The sequence below is a fragment of the Diospyros lotus genome, chromosome 2 (assembly GCF_014633365.1).
Source record: "Diospyros lotus cultivar Yz01 chromosome 2, ASM1463336v1, whole genome shotgun sequence".
NCBI classification, from domain to species: Eukaryota; Viridiplantae; Streptophyta; class Magnoliopsida; order Ericales; family Ebenaceae; genus Diospyros; species Diospyros lotus.
The window spans coordinates 7,579,133-7,597,390 of record NC_068339.1 but is presented as its reverse complement, the minus strand read 5'-3'; the positions used below and the strand labels follow the sequence as shown (position 1 = coordinate 7,597,390).

Here is an 18,258-nt window from a genome sequence, read left to right as displayed (position 1 = left end):
AAATCAGATCCCTGGTAATACGAAACTCACTCCCGATTTTATGGACTTGATAAAGACATCTTATCTCAATGATATCATTATTCTATTTTTGTATTTTATGTAATTGTAAACACCCATCACTATAAATAGGCGTCAAAAACACCATTATAAGGAAGAACAACAGCAATAACATGTTGTTACTCTGTCGGAATATCCAGAAAACAGTTGTAGAGTAGACATCATTCTAGTCGAACCACGTAAAAATTCCTTATGTTCGTTCTATTTTATTCTTCCTCCTTGCATTCTGGCTTTTATGCTGCTTACGAATCACGATCAGCTGAATTTGAATGTTGGCAAAAATAAATTGACCAAACTAAATTGATTCAAATGATCAAATTCTCAAACCACAAAAAAACTTGTCCGATTATGATTTAACAATTTTAAAAATCATAAAGTAGTTTGATTTGAATTTTGAATATCAATAAACCACTAAATTGGCCAGCAAAACTAAATTTACATTTTTTTATTTTAATAATTTAAAATAAACCTTTTGAAATAATAAAAAATGTCACTAACTTTTTACCTCACCCTCAACAAAATTAAAAAAATATCACTGTTGCTAGTATATTTTTTATTTTTCTTATTAATTATTGTTAATTGTTATAGTTGAAATCACAAAAAACAAATTTAGGCTGCGTTTTTTCTTTTTTTGAGTTGTAATTTTTAATTTGACTTTTGAATTTATTTTTGATAGTTTATTTTTAAAAAATAAAAAATATGTTCTATTTGTCATTCTGAAAAACTATTTTTCAAAATAAAAAATTAAAAATGTGTCCTGTTTGAAATTTTGAGAATAATTTTTTTAATGATATTTTATTTAATAAATTTAATTATTCAATAAATTAGAACTATTTAATGCTAATATATTATTAAGAAATATATACATTTTAAAGTTAGTAAATTTTGTAATTTTTTTTTTGTTACAAGAATAAAATAAGAATGAATAAATAAATAAATTGCCTTCTCTTTTATGTGTTTTGGTTATTTTGGCTAAAAATAGTTAAAACAATTTTTGTTATTTTGAGTTTTTTTTATAATTTTTTTTTTCAAAAATACATTTTGAAAAACAGTAAATTAAATGCGTTTTCACTATTTTACAAAATCAAAAATTAAAAATGACTTAAAAACAATAAAGATAATAGAGTTTAATAGTTTCAGTGATTTCAAGCCTACGATAATTTGATTATGGTTTAAAAATTTAGGCAAGCTATCGATGGGGTATGGTTTGAATAACATATAACAAACTATCCATTGCACACTCCTCCAGTTTAGCATTTGTCTTTTCTGTTGTGTTAATTAACATTTAATTAAACTTTTAAGATCATCCTAATTTAGTTTTAATCATTAATAAACTATTTTTGTTAGTTAAATGGGTTAATTACACTAATAATAACCCAACTTTGCATTATATTATTATTTGATCACTGAACTTTGAAATGTTACCTGTTAATTACTGATATTTCAAAACAGTTACTGCTTAGTCACTGAACTTTGAAATGTTACCTATTAGTCACTGATATTTCAAAACTGTTACTGCTTAGTTACTGAACTTTAAAATATTACCTATTAGTCACTGATATTTCAAAACTGTTACACTGAACTTTAAAATATTACTTGTTAGTCACTAATATTTCAAAACTGTTTCTCATTCGTCACTCGTGAACTTAAAGTTCAGTGACTATCGAGTGACGGGTGAAAAACGATTTTGAAATATCAATGACTAGCAGGTAATATTTTAAAATTCAGTGTAACAGTTTTGAAATATCAGTGACTAATAGGTACCATTTTAAAGTTTAATGACTAAGTAGTAATAATTTTGAAATATGAGTAACTAACAAGTAACATTTCAAAGTTTAGTGACTAAGTAGTAACCGCTTTGAAATATCAGTGACTAACATGTAACATTTCAAAGTTCAATGACCAAACAGTAATAGAATGTAAAGTTGAGTTATTATTGGTGTAATTAACCCTTAGTTAAATAGTTAAACTAATGGTTGATTAATGATGGATATAAAATTGACTATTTTTATAAAAAGAAAAGTTTAAATTGTAGACTTTAAAAAAAAAAAAAACTTAAATTTAGATGTTTCCAATTTTAGACTCGTCAATAGATTGCATCTGGATCTGAATGTAATATGTTCAATAAGATAATTTAATATTTTTAAATTGTAAACAAGAAGCTTATTAACAAATGTGTCTCTTAAGGTGTATTTGATGCATATTGTTTTCTAGGGTGTGCATTCGGTTTAACCGAACTAAACCGATCGAATTTTAACAAATCGAATCGAACCACCACTAAATATATAACCGAACCGAACCGATAGAAGACACTAACCAAAATAACCGAACCGATTTCCAGTTTGGCTTAACCGAACTGATAACCGAATTGAAAAATCTACCCAACAACCAAACCGAACTAAACTGGATTTAAGCATAAATCGAACTAATCGAGTTTGACACTAAACTAACCGAACCAAAAATACACCCAAAAGTTCAAAACCAAACCGAACAAGGTGGGATTTTACATAACACCAATTACAGCTTAGCATAGATCTAGTACCACCCAATCATGGTTATGGTATATCCATGAGATGCATATAAATATAGTAATTAATGGACACAAGTTGGAATTCCCTATAAGCTAAAACCAAGATAATAAAATTACTCTGGCAATATTTTTTGCAAAGATAATTTCAACCAATGCTATTATGAGAACAACCAGAACCATAGATACAGGGAAATCAGTATACGCAATAGACAAGAACCAGACCAAACCTGTATTTATGGTAAAATGAAGAAGACTCACAAGCCCCTGACTCAACAATCTTGCTACTCAATCAAAAGAATCTGAACTGTGGAGTGCATTCATAGAGAGAGTATCCAGCCCAACAAACAAGGTCGATCACATAGTAAGTTTGATCTAGCTGTAAGTCATCCACAAATCATATTACTGACATTATAGATGAACAACAAACAACTCTAACTCATATTGGCAGCCAGAAATATTTAACCATCCAAATATTTAACATTATGCATAATCCAAACCCTTAAAAAAGGAAACAAACAAATTGTGTATAACTTAGAGAAATATTCTTTACTTTTGTTAATACCATCCAACTATGGCAACAACTGTAAAAATGTTTCAGTTAAATTATGGCACCCATTACTCTTAACCATGGAATGACAACATTATCAGTTAAATGTTTCAGAATAAACAACAACTGCAAAATCAAAAATGGCACAACACTGAAATAAACTTTATCTCCAGCTTTTCCAACCAAATGCAGTATCCAAGCTTGAATCAGAATAAGCAACAACTGCAAACAACAATTTAAGAACAATATCAGTTAAATGTTTCAGCAAAAGAGGCACGTGAAGTCCAAGAAAAGCATATAACGGTACCTCAAAGTATTAACACCAATTTTGGTGCGTAAGATAAGAAAAATGGCACAACAATCAGCATTGAAAAAAAAAACATATACTAGTGCTAGAAGAATACAACTTTTACATGCCACAACACTGAAACAAAAAACATATACTGAAACAAAAAACATATATACTTACAAATGTATGAGATCTTCAAAATAAAAAATCTAAATTTCCATATTGGATGTTGAACTACTGTTGTTTATGATAACCTTTGACAATTCTAAAATCAATATACAAAATGAATTAGTTAATATCAAAATAAAATGTATTGAACAAACTCTTGAGTAAATTTAAAAAAGAATAAAACTGAGTTTTACCTTCTTCAAGTTGTTCAACATACTCCAAATCTTCTTCAACACTTATTGGGGTGGTAGATAACCGAAACCAATCTTGCGTACAAATCAAGCTTTCAACCACTTTAGGAGATAATGAACTCCTAAATGGATCAAGTACTCGACCCCTAGTGTTAAATGTAAATTCAGACGCAACAACAGAAACTAGAATTATCAATACATCTCAAGCCATCGAAGACATAATAGGAAATCTATGACAATTTGCTTTCCACCATTTCAAAATGTTGAATTCTTTAGCTGGAGGCTCACACACTTCACTGAAATATTTATCCAATTCTGAAGGCATAATTATAGGTTCACTACCACTATCACACTTATGTTTTTTGAAATAAGAAAAAAATGGATTTTTAGAGTCGTCCTCGTCATCCACCACAACAGTTGAAGTAGAGACTTTAGATGGCTCTTTAGTATCACCTCGAGGTCTCAATTTTTTCTTATATTCCTCATATAAAGCATGTAGGGAATTTTTTAACAACAAAACTACACTAACTCCTACCTCACCCTGATACATCTCTTTTAGTACATATTCCATATATTCTAACTTGTACCTCAGATCAAGCACCACAGCAATATAAATTAAGTGATTTTTTTGTGCAAATCCTCCCAATATTTATTAAACTTTTCTTTCATTTTTATCGTCATTTCCACCATTTTAAAATCGTCACTCTCCAACCACCCCTGTAAGAGACAATGCATCTTACCAAGTTCATGAAAAAAAGTGTTAGAAGTGACATATGATGAATCCGATACTCGCAAAGTTAGTTCATAAAAATGTTTCAACACTTTGACAAAAAGTCTGACCTTATTCTAATTCTCTAGTTTCGGTCTCCCATCTATAGTAATAACTTGGTTCAAATTAGTATTCCAATTACTTGTACTAAGATCAAGTTTAAAATAAGGATCTTCTTCATCAAATCTCTCAAAAGCCCTCTCAAACTTTTGAGCGGTCTCTAACATCAAGTAGGTAGAGTTCCATCTAGTTGAAACGTCTAACAATAACAAGCCCTTACATTCAATTTTTTTCATTTCAGCACATTGTTTGAATTTTCTCAATCTTGCTGGGGATTGTTTAACATATCTCATTGCATCCCTAACTCTTGTTACCAATTCATTTAGGTCTTTCAACCCATTTTGTACGACTAAATTTATAATGTGAGCCACACACCTCATATGCAAATATTGCTCATTTATAATGCTAGTATCCCATTTTGTCATTTTTTTTCTTGAAATTAGCCACAACAACATCATTTGAACTAGCATTATCCATTGTCAAAGTAAAAACTCTATTAAGTTCCAATCCTATGAGACATTTCTCAATTGCCATAGCAATGGCATCACCTTTATGACTAGATATTAGACAAAATTTTAAGATTTTTTTCTTCAAAATCCAAGTATTGTCAATACAATGCGCTGTCAAGCACATATAATTCATCCTTTGAATTGAAGTCCAAGTGTCAGTGGTTAAGAAAACTCTTTGACAAGAATTTTTTAACTCATTCATCATGTTCAACCTCTCTTCATTAACTAACTCAAAACAATCACGAGCCATAGTCCAACATGAAGGAAACCGAAATTTTGGACAAATAACATTCACAAAGTGTTTAAACCCCTCACAATCAACAAACTTAAAAGGTAGCTCATCTACCATCAACATACAACCTAAAGCCTTTCTTGCAACCACTCGATCAAATTTCCAATTAACCACTACAACAATATTATCTCCACCCTCTCTCTCATCCCATGTTACAGTTGATTGAAAATGTAATTCCATTTGACGGGATTCTACAACATGAGGGTGCTTCTTACAATTTCCCATATGATTCCTTAAAGCTGTAGTCTATTTTTTTTTAGAATCATAGTGGAACTCCTTAGAACAATAGTTGCATCTCCTTTTAATCTCACCCTCTAAATTTGTAAACTTGGTAAAATGATCCAAACCTCTGATCTAGCTCTTATTGGTTTTCTCTTTGCCTTCCCAAGTGATGTTGTACCTCTATCATTTTCTAGTTTGGTGCTATTGGTGCAGGCCTTGAACTATCATCCACACAAGTAGGGATATTTGTGGTGTGAGTCATGTCTTCTTCTCTTGCCATCTAAAATTAGATTGATACAATTGACAATTGTAATTTTAATTTAAATGTATTTAAAGACTAAAGAGTAAAGAGTAAAGACTAAAGACTAAAGAGTAATTTTAATTTAATTTAAATATTTTTAAAGATTCAAGACTATAATTGGAAAGGGCATTTGTGACGCCCCGTCCCCACTACTGGGTGTCACCGTAACTCAGGGTTACGTTAGTAGGTCCTGCTTCGGAGGCTGGCTATGCCCTAACAACAAGGGGATAAAGATAACGTGAGCGCCTTGGGTGGGGTCTAGGCTTCACCGCCTCCGACCATCGAAAACTTGAGGTCTGAGACTCACTTGCAGCGGAAGGACACTCGAGTCTCGAATCTGACCTGTGTCTTATAAGCAAATTAATAAACTGCAATTAGGGTATATCACGACTTACTCACACAAAGTACTCATTGAAAGTAACAAGTCCAACTGAGAAATACAAATAGCGCTCAACACAACCACAAAATAATTACATGACAGACACAAGTTACTAGATCGTATTCCCATCATGAGTTGCCATTCGTATCATTCAGCTGGTCTTTGGCATACACCGTCTTCCCCTTACCGGACTCCAAACTATCTATGTGGTTAGTAGGAATGGAAAGGTGAGTCCTAGGACTCAGTAAAGATAATATGCAATGCAGTAAATTATTAAGCATGACATCACAGATAAAAATGAAGTGCAACATGCATGCATGCCTGTCCACCGCACCCATCTCAGGCTCTAGGTGGCCCCTAGTGGTTCCATTTATGACCTCGTCCTAGAACCCTCATGGTTAACAATCCACTGCCCCATGCCTAGTCACTTTCTCAATATCATGCAAGTCATGACAAAAGAAATTTACACAGAGAGCATATTAAACCTTTATCTCGAGATACATGCCGCCTGATAGTTTGTACCGTTGACGCACTCAATTTCCTTAACAAAAATTTTTTCAAAGCAAGGTCAGCCCGTAATTAAATTCATTTAACTATCGAATCCACTAAATTATTAATTAACTAATTTAGATATTGCCCCTTACTAATTAATTTAGCTAACTAACTAATAATTAAATTAACTAATTAGAATAAACTTCAACTTAATCAAGTTAATACACCACCTTACTAATCAATTCATCAATTGACTAATGATAGAATAACTTTAAAATTGAACATACCTTACTGTTTATGCTTCTCTTCAAATTGACGTTCATTTCTCCTGCCCTCAATTGCACTCCCAGACTCTCTATTTATACTATCCCTCACTGAGCACTTTCTTAATTTAAATCATTTCAGTGCATAATTGGGTAGTCCACTCTTAGGACAATATCATTTATATTCCCCTCAAGTTCCAAGAGCAATTGCATCAAAATGTGAAGACAATTTGGGCTGTGGCAGACAAAAAGATGAAAGACAACGCAGAAGGTAGCCCAAGCTTCCACTTGGCGCGGCCAGGAAGGTTGCGCGACGACGTGGCTATGCGCATGGCGTGTGTGCGGCAAGGCCTTGCGCGCATGCGCGCTCGGAGCCTTATGGCGCCCCGAAACGATGCCGTTTGGTGCCTGGCTGGGAATAAAAATTCCCAGTCCTTCTTTTGCGCCTGTAGGTTCGATCCCTCGGCCCCTACTTGCACATGTGCACAACAACCACTCGATCCAACCACTCCCTTGCTTTATATTGCACCCATTTTATTTTTAAGGTGACTTTTGCTCCAGTTTCCATTATTTCCATAATTACTTTCAAGTAAAAATAATTAATTACCTTAATTTTTCATTTCCTCAAAACACCATAAATAAATATTTTCTCCAAAATTTTCAAATATTCAATAATAACCTCAACCAACCATTATTTATTTTTCAAAATTTTAGGATTTACAAAAATTTGGGACGTTACAGCATCTATGTACATAACTTAGGAAATCCAACACATGAAAACAAGGATCAATTACAAAAATCTCATATAAGAGTATGACTTTACGTACATTGCAAGAGGAGGACGTTGAGCCTATCATTTCGAATAAAGTATCAGTGTAATAACACTTATACTACTTGTTACATTACAATAATATTATCAAAATTAGTCTCTTTCAAATAATAGTAATGTTGTCATTACTATTATTTGAATGGTCTTGGAAAGATAACTTTAGTGGGGTTTAAATAATACCACCACTAGCATCCATAAAAACCTATGTTCATAAGTAGTATACTGTTTTGTGCAAGGATATTCTGATGTTATAAATTGATGATGCTATTAATTAAAATACTACTGTTAATTAAATGTATTATACTATTAATAACTTAATTAAATAGTGTTGTTAATTAAATGTATTTTGTTAGGTTATAGAGAGAGAGAGAGAGCCAAAAAAGAAAACAAAAAGATGAGAAGAAAACCCTACTTTCTAATTTTAGTGAGTTCTTTTCTTTCAATTTTACATAGATTAACATAAATCATGCATATCAGTTGATTATAAATGAACTCGAAAGCTAAACCCTAGTTTGGAACCAGATAACAAATTAAGAATGTAGTATTTTCTCATCAATAATGAACCTCAAGACAACACAACATAAAGAAATAAACATTTAATTCTACCCAACCCAACCAAACCAAATATTAAAATTCCACAACTACAACACATTTTAATTAATCGGTCGGTCAGCAACTCAGCATAAGTGGCTGAGCCACTATGGCTCGCAGTAGTGTACACGATTCACACGAAGTTGAGTAACATATCAAAACCAAAACCACAAAACCAAAGTAAATCAAAAAATACCTAGGAGTGGATGGAAGATGGAAGGTCAAAGGCGGACATACGGTGACAATTGACGCTAATATCTGCAAAACCAACAACTAAGTTAAAAATCAAAGAGAGAGAGAGAGAGAGAGAGAGAGAGAGCAAGACGCGATGAGAGTCATGAGACTCACCTGTCACCTATGTAGCTATGTCGTCGTCTAACAGCAAAGGGCAAGGTGGCGGATGGTTGAGGCGACGAAGGAATAGATGGCGACAGAAGGCGGAGGTGACAAAGAAACTAATGGCGACAAACAACGGCAACAACGATGGTAAGGGTTCAGTTCGGAAGGGAAGAAGGTTAGGGTTTCTGATTTCGCTTTCTCTGAACTCGAATGGTAAATGTGGCACACGAAGTGAACTGGGGTGGGGTTGGGGTTTATAGCTTCTAAGTGCAAAACGACGTCGTTTTAAGAAATACAAAATGATGTCGTTTTAAATATCGATCGGTTCGGTTTATTTGGATAATCGGTTGAGCTAATCGAATCGCAAAATCGAACCTCAAATAAACCAGCATTCTAACCGAACCGCAACAAGTTAAGCTAAATAATTGAACCGAACCGGCCGATTCGGTTCGGTCGGTTTGGTTAAACCGAAAATTTGCACACCCCTATTGTTTTCAACATCAAAACATTCATATTAATTGGTAATAAATATATTATTTTTTAAACTTTAAGTATTTAGATGCTAAAAATAAAATATATTAAATACACCATAAGAAGTGTCTCTAGCCAGCGCTTTAATTCAAAGCAAATGACGTCATATTGAAAACACAACATTTAATTAAACTCATAATCGTTAATAAATTATTTACCTTTATAATCACTCTTTTTCTTCATAATTATATATGTTATTTTACATAATAACTATTCAGTATTCTAGTGTCTTTTTTAGTTATTTTACAAATATATAACATGATAATAAAATATTAATCATACATTTATTACTTTTTTTTAATATTAATAAGGACAACACAATATTCAATTACTAAATATTACTTTATTAAGGTTACTTTCACAACATAATCAAATACAACACATGTAAAATCCAGAAAACTTAAAATTTTTGGATATTTAAAAATTAATTTTGAATTAATTAAAATTAGACTCGAAAGAAGATTTAGTGATAGATTAAAAAATTATTGGTCTCTAGAGGAATTCAGTAGAGACAAATCTAAATTCACCAACAATTGGGATTAAGTGACATTGGTTAATTTTTTATTTTTTTTAAAAAAGGACAATAATCACTTTTGTGTAGCCAATGAGCTAACTTTAAATACAAGATTGGATCAAGTTGAATCAAATTGGATTGAGCCCAATACTAGGTATCATGAATGATGTTATGACGTGTGGGACTCAAGTTTGTTGAAAATTGATAAATGAATTAAAAGTTATTTAAGTTTTAAATTGGTCAAAATATATGACGGATTGGTTAAATAGTCTATTTTAAATTTTAATAAAATTTAAACGAGTTCAAATTTAAAATAAATCGAGAAATAAATGTCAAAATAAACATAATTAAGAACATTATAATATAACCAAATTTTACAATTGACCCTTGAATTAAAACTAATAAAGCTCAAAAAATTATGAGAAAAGTTATTCGAGATATCCTGAACAATTTAGGTAGGTCAAACAAAGATTATGAATTGAATTAAACCGTTCTATGATGCCTACAATATGCAAAAGAATATATCAGTAATTTTCGCAAATTTTTTTGATCATAGACAATTAAGATATTGAAATTGAAAATTTATGAAAAAAAGAGTGGAAATCAGATTGAGGGAATTGATGGATACTGAAATGACAACCAAACAATTGACGGAAGTGGCTAAGCAATGACTAGGTGACACTAGGATGTCAGACGGTGACCGATGGTGGCGAAGGTGGTCGAAGACTGACAAGTGTGTGCTTGGGCTACAAAAATTTGCCTATAAAAAAGTTGTTTATTTTTTGTTTTTGACATAAGTGAGGAAAAATAAGAAAAAAATTAAAATTTTTGATTACCAGAAAATTAGTTTGGCGATACAATTCTCCTGAGAAAACAAAGAGGCAACTATTCTGGTAATTTTCTAACAATTTTCGATAACAATAGTTGGCCATGACCTATATGTAACACTTCAAAATATTTTTAAAATATTTAGAGATTTAAAAAAATAAACCTAAATTTATATTTAAGAATAATTTATTTGACCAAGTTAAAGGGTCATATGATTTAAACATATGTAGATATATATGTTTAATATATATATGTGTGTATAATTATATGTATTTATATATATTATATAGGAAGCCCAGCTAGTTGGCTCAATTGCCAACTTGCCATGCCCCACTGCACTGTAGAGTCATGGAAAGAAGAAGAACTTCCACTAAGGTGAGCAAAGATGGGTTGAGAAATTAGGAAAAGTAAGCAGGATTTTCACCAAAGAAGCCTCAAGGTGAGGTTCTCCCAACCCAAATTTTTATTTCGTGACTTGAGAAACTAGTTTTTGAAAATATATTTTGTTTGATTTTTTTATTTACATTTATGATCATGTACAATTATAATATTTTACTTTATACTTCTTAAATTGAAAAAGACATGGTCAAAAACATTTTAAAAGGGATTTAGGGTACTAATTGAGAAAACTCTTGAAAGTAACTTGGCATTGTCACAAGTGATATTGCATAGTAAAAACTTATATTTTTTTTCTTTAATGCACACATTTTATTCAAGTATTTTAATTTAAGGGGTTCTTTCATTTAGAAAGTCCATCTTTTAACTTGAGTTCATCCTCTAAAATATTTTTATGTTCTAGGTGAAACAAGCAGTTTGAAGAAAAGGAAGTTCTTGAAGTGTAGATTTTAGAAGGCTATGAGCCTTGTTTTGTAGGTGTTAAAGTATGTTTTTATGTGATGTATTAGAAATATGTATAAGTTTTATTTAAAACACGTCATTTTATTTTGGTGAAAATAGACAAATTTTATATTTATATCTTAACTGAAAAATTTATTTTAGTGGTATATAAAAATTTAATGCCGAAATGCCAGAAAAGTCTTTTTTCTTTTCTTTTCCTTTAAATTTATTTTTTCTGGCTTAGTGTCATCACTGTACAATTCACAAGTTTAAGGGGTGAAATTCCATAATTCTACCAAGAAAGCCCTAACAGGGAGTTATATTCAAAATAAAATATTCAGACTGAATTCTTGTATGAGGGAACATGTAGATACACTCGTGAATCACTAACGTACCTACTTTTTAGACCAGTAACTGAAAAAACTCATCAAATTAATTATACTCAGTAAGTTTCCATTTTCTCAAGCAAAAGACCAAGTTGAAAGAGAATACATATACATAGACGTTCTTCAAATCACACTACATATCTCTAACGGGACAATGAGAATAATGAGAGGACCTGCGAAACTATTACAAATATACCTTTTTGTATACACTTCATTGTTTGTTCTTCAATTTAGCTGCACTAAAACTTCCTACAAGTCCGGCACCATAATAAAAACATATGTTCCAAGTTTTCTTCAAACGCATAGATTGGTCTACACTGAAAATAATACATGTTCTATATATGTACAAATGAAAGCCCTGTGACAGAGAGAAGACTCTTGTACCTGCAACAGGGAAACATATAAATCAGAGAAATAGAGAGAGAGAGAGAGTTCTCTGGTGTTTTTAACAATGAAAAACTAACATGCTTGTGTTATGCTTTTAACCCTTTTGTTGAATTATTTAACTTCACGTGTGAATTGAGCAATTCCCTCAACCCTTCTAGTGATGATGAATGGTTTCCTCCTATTTACAAATCAACTGGAAAGATTGTTAGCACAATGACTAAATTCAAGGCTGTAGTGGATGTGTAACAAAACTAGTAACAGATTTTAGTTTGTTAACAATACTTAACTGTTATTAGTTTTACAGTTAGAATTTCTGTTTTCTGTTACATTTTGTAACGAACGTTTAGTTGGTTTCTCCTTGTATTCATGTGCTATTTAAAGCTGCTTCCAGCTTTGTTTGGGAGAGATGAATAAGAGTTTTCTGAATATTCATTCAATAACTAGAGACTGAATTTTAGGAATCACTAACTCATGGGGCCATAGAAAAAATAACATAAAGACATTAATGTACAGGAAGAGTCATCCAAGGGGCCGAGAAGAGCCCAATATAGCTATATTCAAATAATTCAGCAACACCAGCATCATAAGCCTTAAATCCCACTTGGTGGTGTTGGCTTCATTCTATTTGGATAAGTTCAGATGTGTAACTATAAAAAGCAAATAGAATTGATGTAATCACACCTCCAGCAGGTGTTTGTAGATCATGGTAGATGATAGGCATGTGACACCCCAGGAAAGCATGAATGAAAACTGATATGTGGAAGTGGAATATCTAAGTTAATAGAGATCTATGGAACAACCATACTCCTAATCAAAGAGTTCTGAAATGAAGTTGTCTGAAATTTGGTCTTCGATGCAATATGTGGCAATAATGACCACTAAAACCAAGTTCATGAGGCCTTGGATGCCAAAGCTACATAACTCAGAAAGTATCTACCTTGAAGGCAATAGCGACTTAAAGGTTTTCAAAACAGGAGCTAAAAATTTGAATGCGCCAGAATTCCAGATTCATACCTCATTATATGGAGATGTCTGATCTCACATGGCATGGCAGGTAGTCATTGCCGTGAGATTATGACTGCTTTGGGCTGCTAGTTTCCGAAGGGCCAGCTCGTTCCACCATAACATCATATAGCTGCTTCCCATTCTACTTGTAGCAACAGGAGACAAGATCAATTATGATTTGGACAAAAATATGTCAAAGAATGATAGCTTTAGTAAGTTTGATTTTTTTTTTTTTTTCTCTTGTCATTTCCTTGTATAACCGGATATCAGCCAAATCCTAGGTTCCCACCATAAAAGTTGCTATTCACTCTGAGGATTTGATCCTTTTAAGAGCAATCCAAATCACTTCCTGCCATACTTGTGAAGGGGACAGGCATGTACCATTAACTACAACGTCACTGAAATGTTCAGGTTTTGCAATTTCAGGACACTCACAAAAATTACTGGGAAAAAGTGTATTTGTCCTTCAGGCTTCGTTTGTGTCTCCTTAAAATACACTAGAATTGGAAAATTTGGCCACCAAAGCTCCCAGTTGACAAATGTAGAGTATCTGCAATACAAATACCAAGTCAATGCGCTATCTTAACCTGATATATGTGTACGAACATATAGCATCTACTCACTTCCAACGGTTTTGTCCACCCACAAAAACGTTTTCACCTGACTCCTTGAGTTGGTCTCCTATTTTCACCTCCTGCATCCAAAATGTATAGACATGCATATAGCACAAATGCAGTTTAATTGGAGCCAAGAATTGAAAACATAAAAGAAAAAACAGTTCAACAAACTTAAGAAGGCATTTTAGCCAACTGATAACTTTGAAAGGGACCAAAGTAAATGTTAGATATACAACAGTATTTCCCTATCAACTGGAGAACCAAAGAAAAGATAATAATGAAGGATTCTAATTTTAGCTTGCCAGGTTTGCAAACAATGTAAAATAAATAGCAATTGAATTGATTGGTCCAACGATACCTCACTCTTTCAGGGAGAAAGAAAAGAAGTTTTGAAAGGGCTGTTGAGCAGAGTCAAGAGAAGCAGGGCACTGGACCAGAATGCACAAGAGTAAGGAGTGGCAGAGAGATTCAGTGCCAAGAAAACACCTGGCTGGAGTACTTTGAAGTTTAGTTAAATCACTAAACTTTGAAGTTTAGCCCTATCTTGCCACTACACAGGCACAGCTAGCAAAATGGCTCACCTTTTCATTGACATGGTGGCTAAGCTCCAAGAGACACATTCTCTTTAAGCAAATTTTGGCAGGCTATATTTAAAGAAAGTGGCACTACTTTGAAGTTTAGCTCTTCTTACCATCCACAAACTGATGGACAAACTGAGCTTGTAAATAGAACTCTAGAAATATACATGCAAGCCTTTGCTTATGAGCATCACCATCAGTGGGTGCAACTATTGCCTTGGGCTGAGTATCCTAACACCTAGGACTTCTGGCAAGTTGTGAACTCAAATAACCAGGGAATTCCAGCACCATAATAATGAGTATCAAAACTGGAATGATAATTTCCAGGATATTGGAACAACATTGTTCCATACATACAGACTGCTCCAAAATTCTAGCAGAGTTATATCTAATTTATCTTAGATATGTACAAATTACATGTATATCTGATTTATCTATAGATACTTGTGATTCCATAAATTATCTATATTTAATAAAATGTCAATGATTATGAAACTAACTTGGTCCCAATATGTTTGTGCATATAAAAAGCATTGTATTTGGGCTCATAAATGATGTAGAATCTACAGAAAGATTTTTCTTTTCCAGTACTCCAATTTGAAGATTAAAAGGAGTATCAACTAGAGGGGAGGACATGACCATGTAACTGCTAGTGCTGGAGTTCATGCTGAGAGGAAATCTGAGACTGGAGAGATGGGAGCAGAAGAACTTAGGCGTAGCAAGAGGAAGCAAAGGCCACCAGCTAGACTGATGGATTAGAAGAGATTATTTTAGCCTGCATGTGCATGAGGTTATGAAGGGTAATTTGGTAATAAGGGAGAGAGTGGTGCACATGGGGTTGTTTCCTTGTTACTCAATTCCGTTATCAGATTCCATCAGGGGAGAATAAGAGGAAATGTTGTTGAAAGAAATGACTGATCAATTTAAATGAGAATTTCTCTCCTTACTTCCTTCTAAACTCTTCTTCTTCCTTCCTAGCTATTCTACTATCTTCCTAAGGGGTGATCACTGCCCTGCAGTGACAACTAACGGTAACTTGCATATACTTTTTGATCATTCAAGTAAGTTTCATGCTTGGAACCACTAGTGCACAAAAAAAGATAATGCTTGCACATACATAATGGCTAGGTTCTCACTAAAGGGGGAAAAATCTTCTACTTTGATGGAATTATGACCATATTCTTATCTTTTTTATGCATACTGCATATGCTCATGTTAGTAATAAACCTACAAAGTGTATAAGAAACACTTAACACTACTTTTGGATAAAGTTCTTCTATACAAAACTGCAATAATAATGGATACATACAAATATTGGCTTCTTGACATACCGAGTGCTTTGAGAACTACTATGGAATGCACTTTATGTTATGAATTGCTCCTAGGAGTGTTCACTTGACTCTAAACTACTATTAGGCCTAAGTACAGAATGGATTGTGAAATAAACAAAAACCAGTTGACCAAGAAAACAATTGTGGAAGGAGGAAAAGAAAAAAGCTGTCCATTTAAACAAGCCAATTTTTGGTGCATGAAATAGAAGCAGATAGATAGTAAAACACATGTTAAATCATAGATTTATCTGTCCAGCTTGGAATAGGTATTCAAATAAAACTTCAATATGTTGGGAGGATATGAGGAACAAACCAGAGCCTCGTTGTCAAAGACAAATCTCACCCTAGTTGTCTGAAACAAGATGAAAATAGGAACAAAAAAGTGAGAAATAGCAAAACAATTCACATGAATATGTGAAAAATTAGACAAGAAACTGTAATAGAGCATGCAAGAATATTTCCATTGGCATCTTGAAACATATTAGTGTTAACAAGAAGCATCAGAGTTATTAGAAATTGAGAGGTTGATAAATGAACTATCATACTATATGGTAGTAACCAGAATTGTATTCTTGTCATTACCTGGAACAGTAGTAGTAATCCAAGAAGACCAACAGGAACTGCTGGAAGTAAATTCTCTGTATAAATTAAGCCACCAGCAAAACCTGCTCAATATAATAATTCAGCATCACAAAAGACAATAGATAAGGAACCAACATATTTCACTTCCTCAACCAAATCACTGTGCTAATAAGATAATATCGATGATCAGATAGTGCTTAATCACACCTTATCATCTACATAAAGCAAATTGCAAATCTGAATAGTACTCTTGGATAGAAAAATCTAAAGCATACGTAATGTGTCTCGTTCTTATTGGATCAGATGTTTTACCCCAAACCTCAAGCTAGTTTAATACAGAAAGCACCGGAACTTGTTTATAAGGTGATTGAAAATTGTAATGGACAATGATATTTTAACAAATTCATTGGCCGAGTAAAATAACCCTACAAATTGTTCTACTTTTGGATGCATTCTATACCCACCTAGCAGGACAATTGGAATCCTGTAATCTGGATCAGGGATCACAGTTTCTTTCTTGACCTCCCTACCAAGCTGCCAAACATGAAAACCATACCCAAAAATGAGCTCGATATTATGGGCATTGACATGGAGCTTAGAAATTTAAAACAAAAATTTCATGATAATGTTTGTCAACTAAAATGGAAGCAACACTTGAACATAAGTAGGGCTGCAAAGGGTCGAATATTACGAACCACTGAGGCTACTATGCTGCTGCCAGCATTCCGCGCACTGACATGTCGACCAGCAAAGCTTCTTTTAGCTATCGATGTCCCATAAAATGGGCTCTGGAAATTCCTCAATATTCCACCCAATTCTCTATCTGCTCGAAGTAACACAAAAAATGAGCAGCGGTATATTCAGAATATATGGAATTTCATCTCTCCACAACCCATTTTCTTTAACTGCAATTTATCTGACAGCTTGAAATCATAAAATCAACGAGATATATAATCAATTAGAAAATGCTTACTTTGTGAAGGGAGAAAGCGGGAAGCTGATAAGAGAGCGCTCTCCATTGGACCGATGCTATATTTGGTTTCTCAAAAACAAGATGATGTGTTTGTTCTCTGGGCACGGATCGGTCAGTATTCATGCTGAAGATAAAGGCTGAATTAACGCTAATTCCCATTTTTTTTTTTTTTTCTTTTCACATGGGCCCTCCCATGAATACTATTCCCACCATCTTTTTTCCTTTCATTCTATGTACCTTATTATAAGGGAAAAAAAATCTTAAATTCAAGTATTATATCCTATATAAGATTATGAATATTAGATGGGATACAGGAAGAATGAATTTGGTCCATCTATTTTATTATTATTCTTATTATTATTTTTAATATCAAATAATTATTAATTTTAAACATAAATAATTTATTAGACATAGACTATCTTTAATAGATAAATATATAATATATTTTAATTTATTTTGAATTTAGTATTAAAATTTTATTATACTTTGGATATTCTTGTGGGGCTCTCATCGCTTGTTCTCACGATTTTTTATAAAATTTTATTATATTTTATAAATGAATCAATAGACGAGATGGGAGACATAAAATTTGTAAGTATTTTAATATTTTAAAAAATTAACATGTTAAAGTATATAACTAAATTAATGTCAAGTAAGATACTCTTACTCGAGATTAAGTAAAAATTAAAAAGTAAAGTCAACTTTTGAAAAATAATAAAAAATTTCTATGGTTAAAAAATTAAATAAAATATTATTATCTTTATGTATTTTTTTCTCAATATTTCTTTATTATAAAGATATGAAAAATATCATGGCTATTGGGGAGGTGAGAGGAAATAGAAAAATTATTTGACTTGAAAG

At 32.5% G+C, this 18,258-nt stretch overlaps 1 protein-coding gene across 1 annotated transcript; it reads right to left on the bottom strand.

The window, feature by feature from the left end:
- Positions 1-11,949: 11,949 nt before the first annotated feature.
- On the bottom strand, positions 11,950-17,525 carry LOC127793716 (uncharacterized). Its single transcript, XM_052324406.1, has 9 exons — positions 17,398-17,525; positions 17,120-17,247; positions 16,889-16,958; positions 16,425-16,507; positions 16,156-16,194; positions 13,940-14,010; positions 13,752-13,866; positions 13,326-13,458; positions 11,950-12,308 (listed from the first exon to the last, which is right to left on the bottom strand). The coding sequence occupies exons 1-8, from the start codon at positions 17,441-17,443 to the stop codon at positions 13,384-13,386; spliced, it is 627 nt and encodes a 208-aa protein (XP_052180366.1). The 5' UTR covers positions 17,444-17,525; the 3' UTR covers positions 11,950-12,308; positions 13,326-13,383.
- Positions 17,526-18,258: the final 733 nt, after the last annotated feature.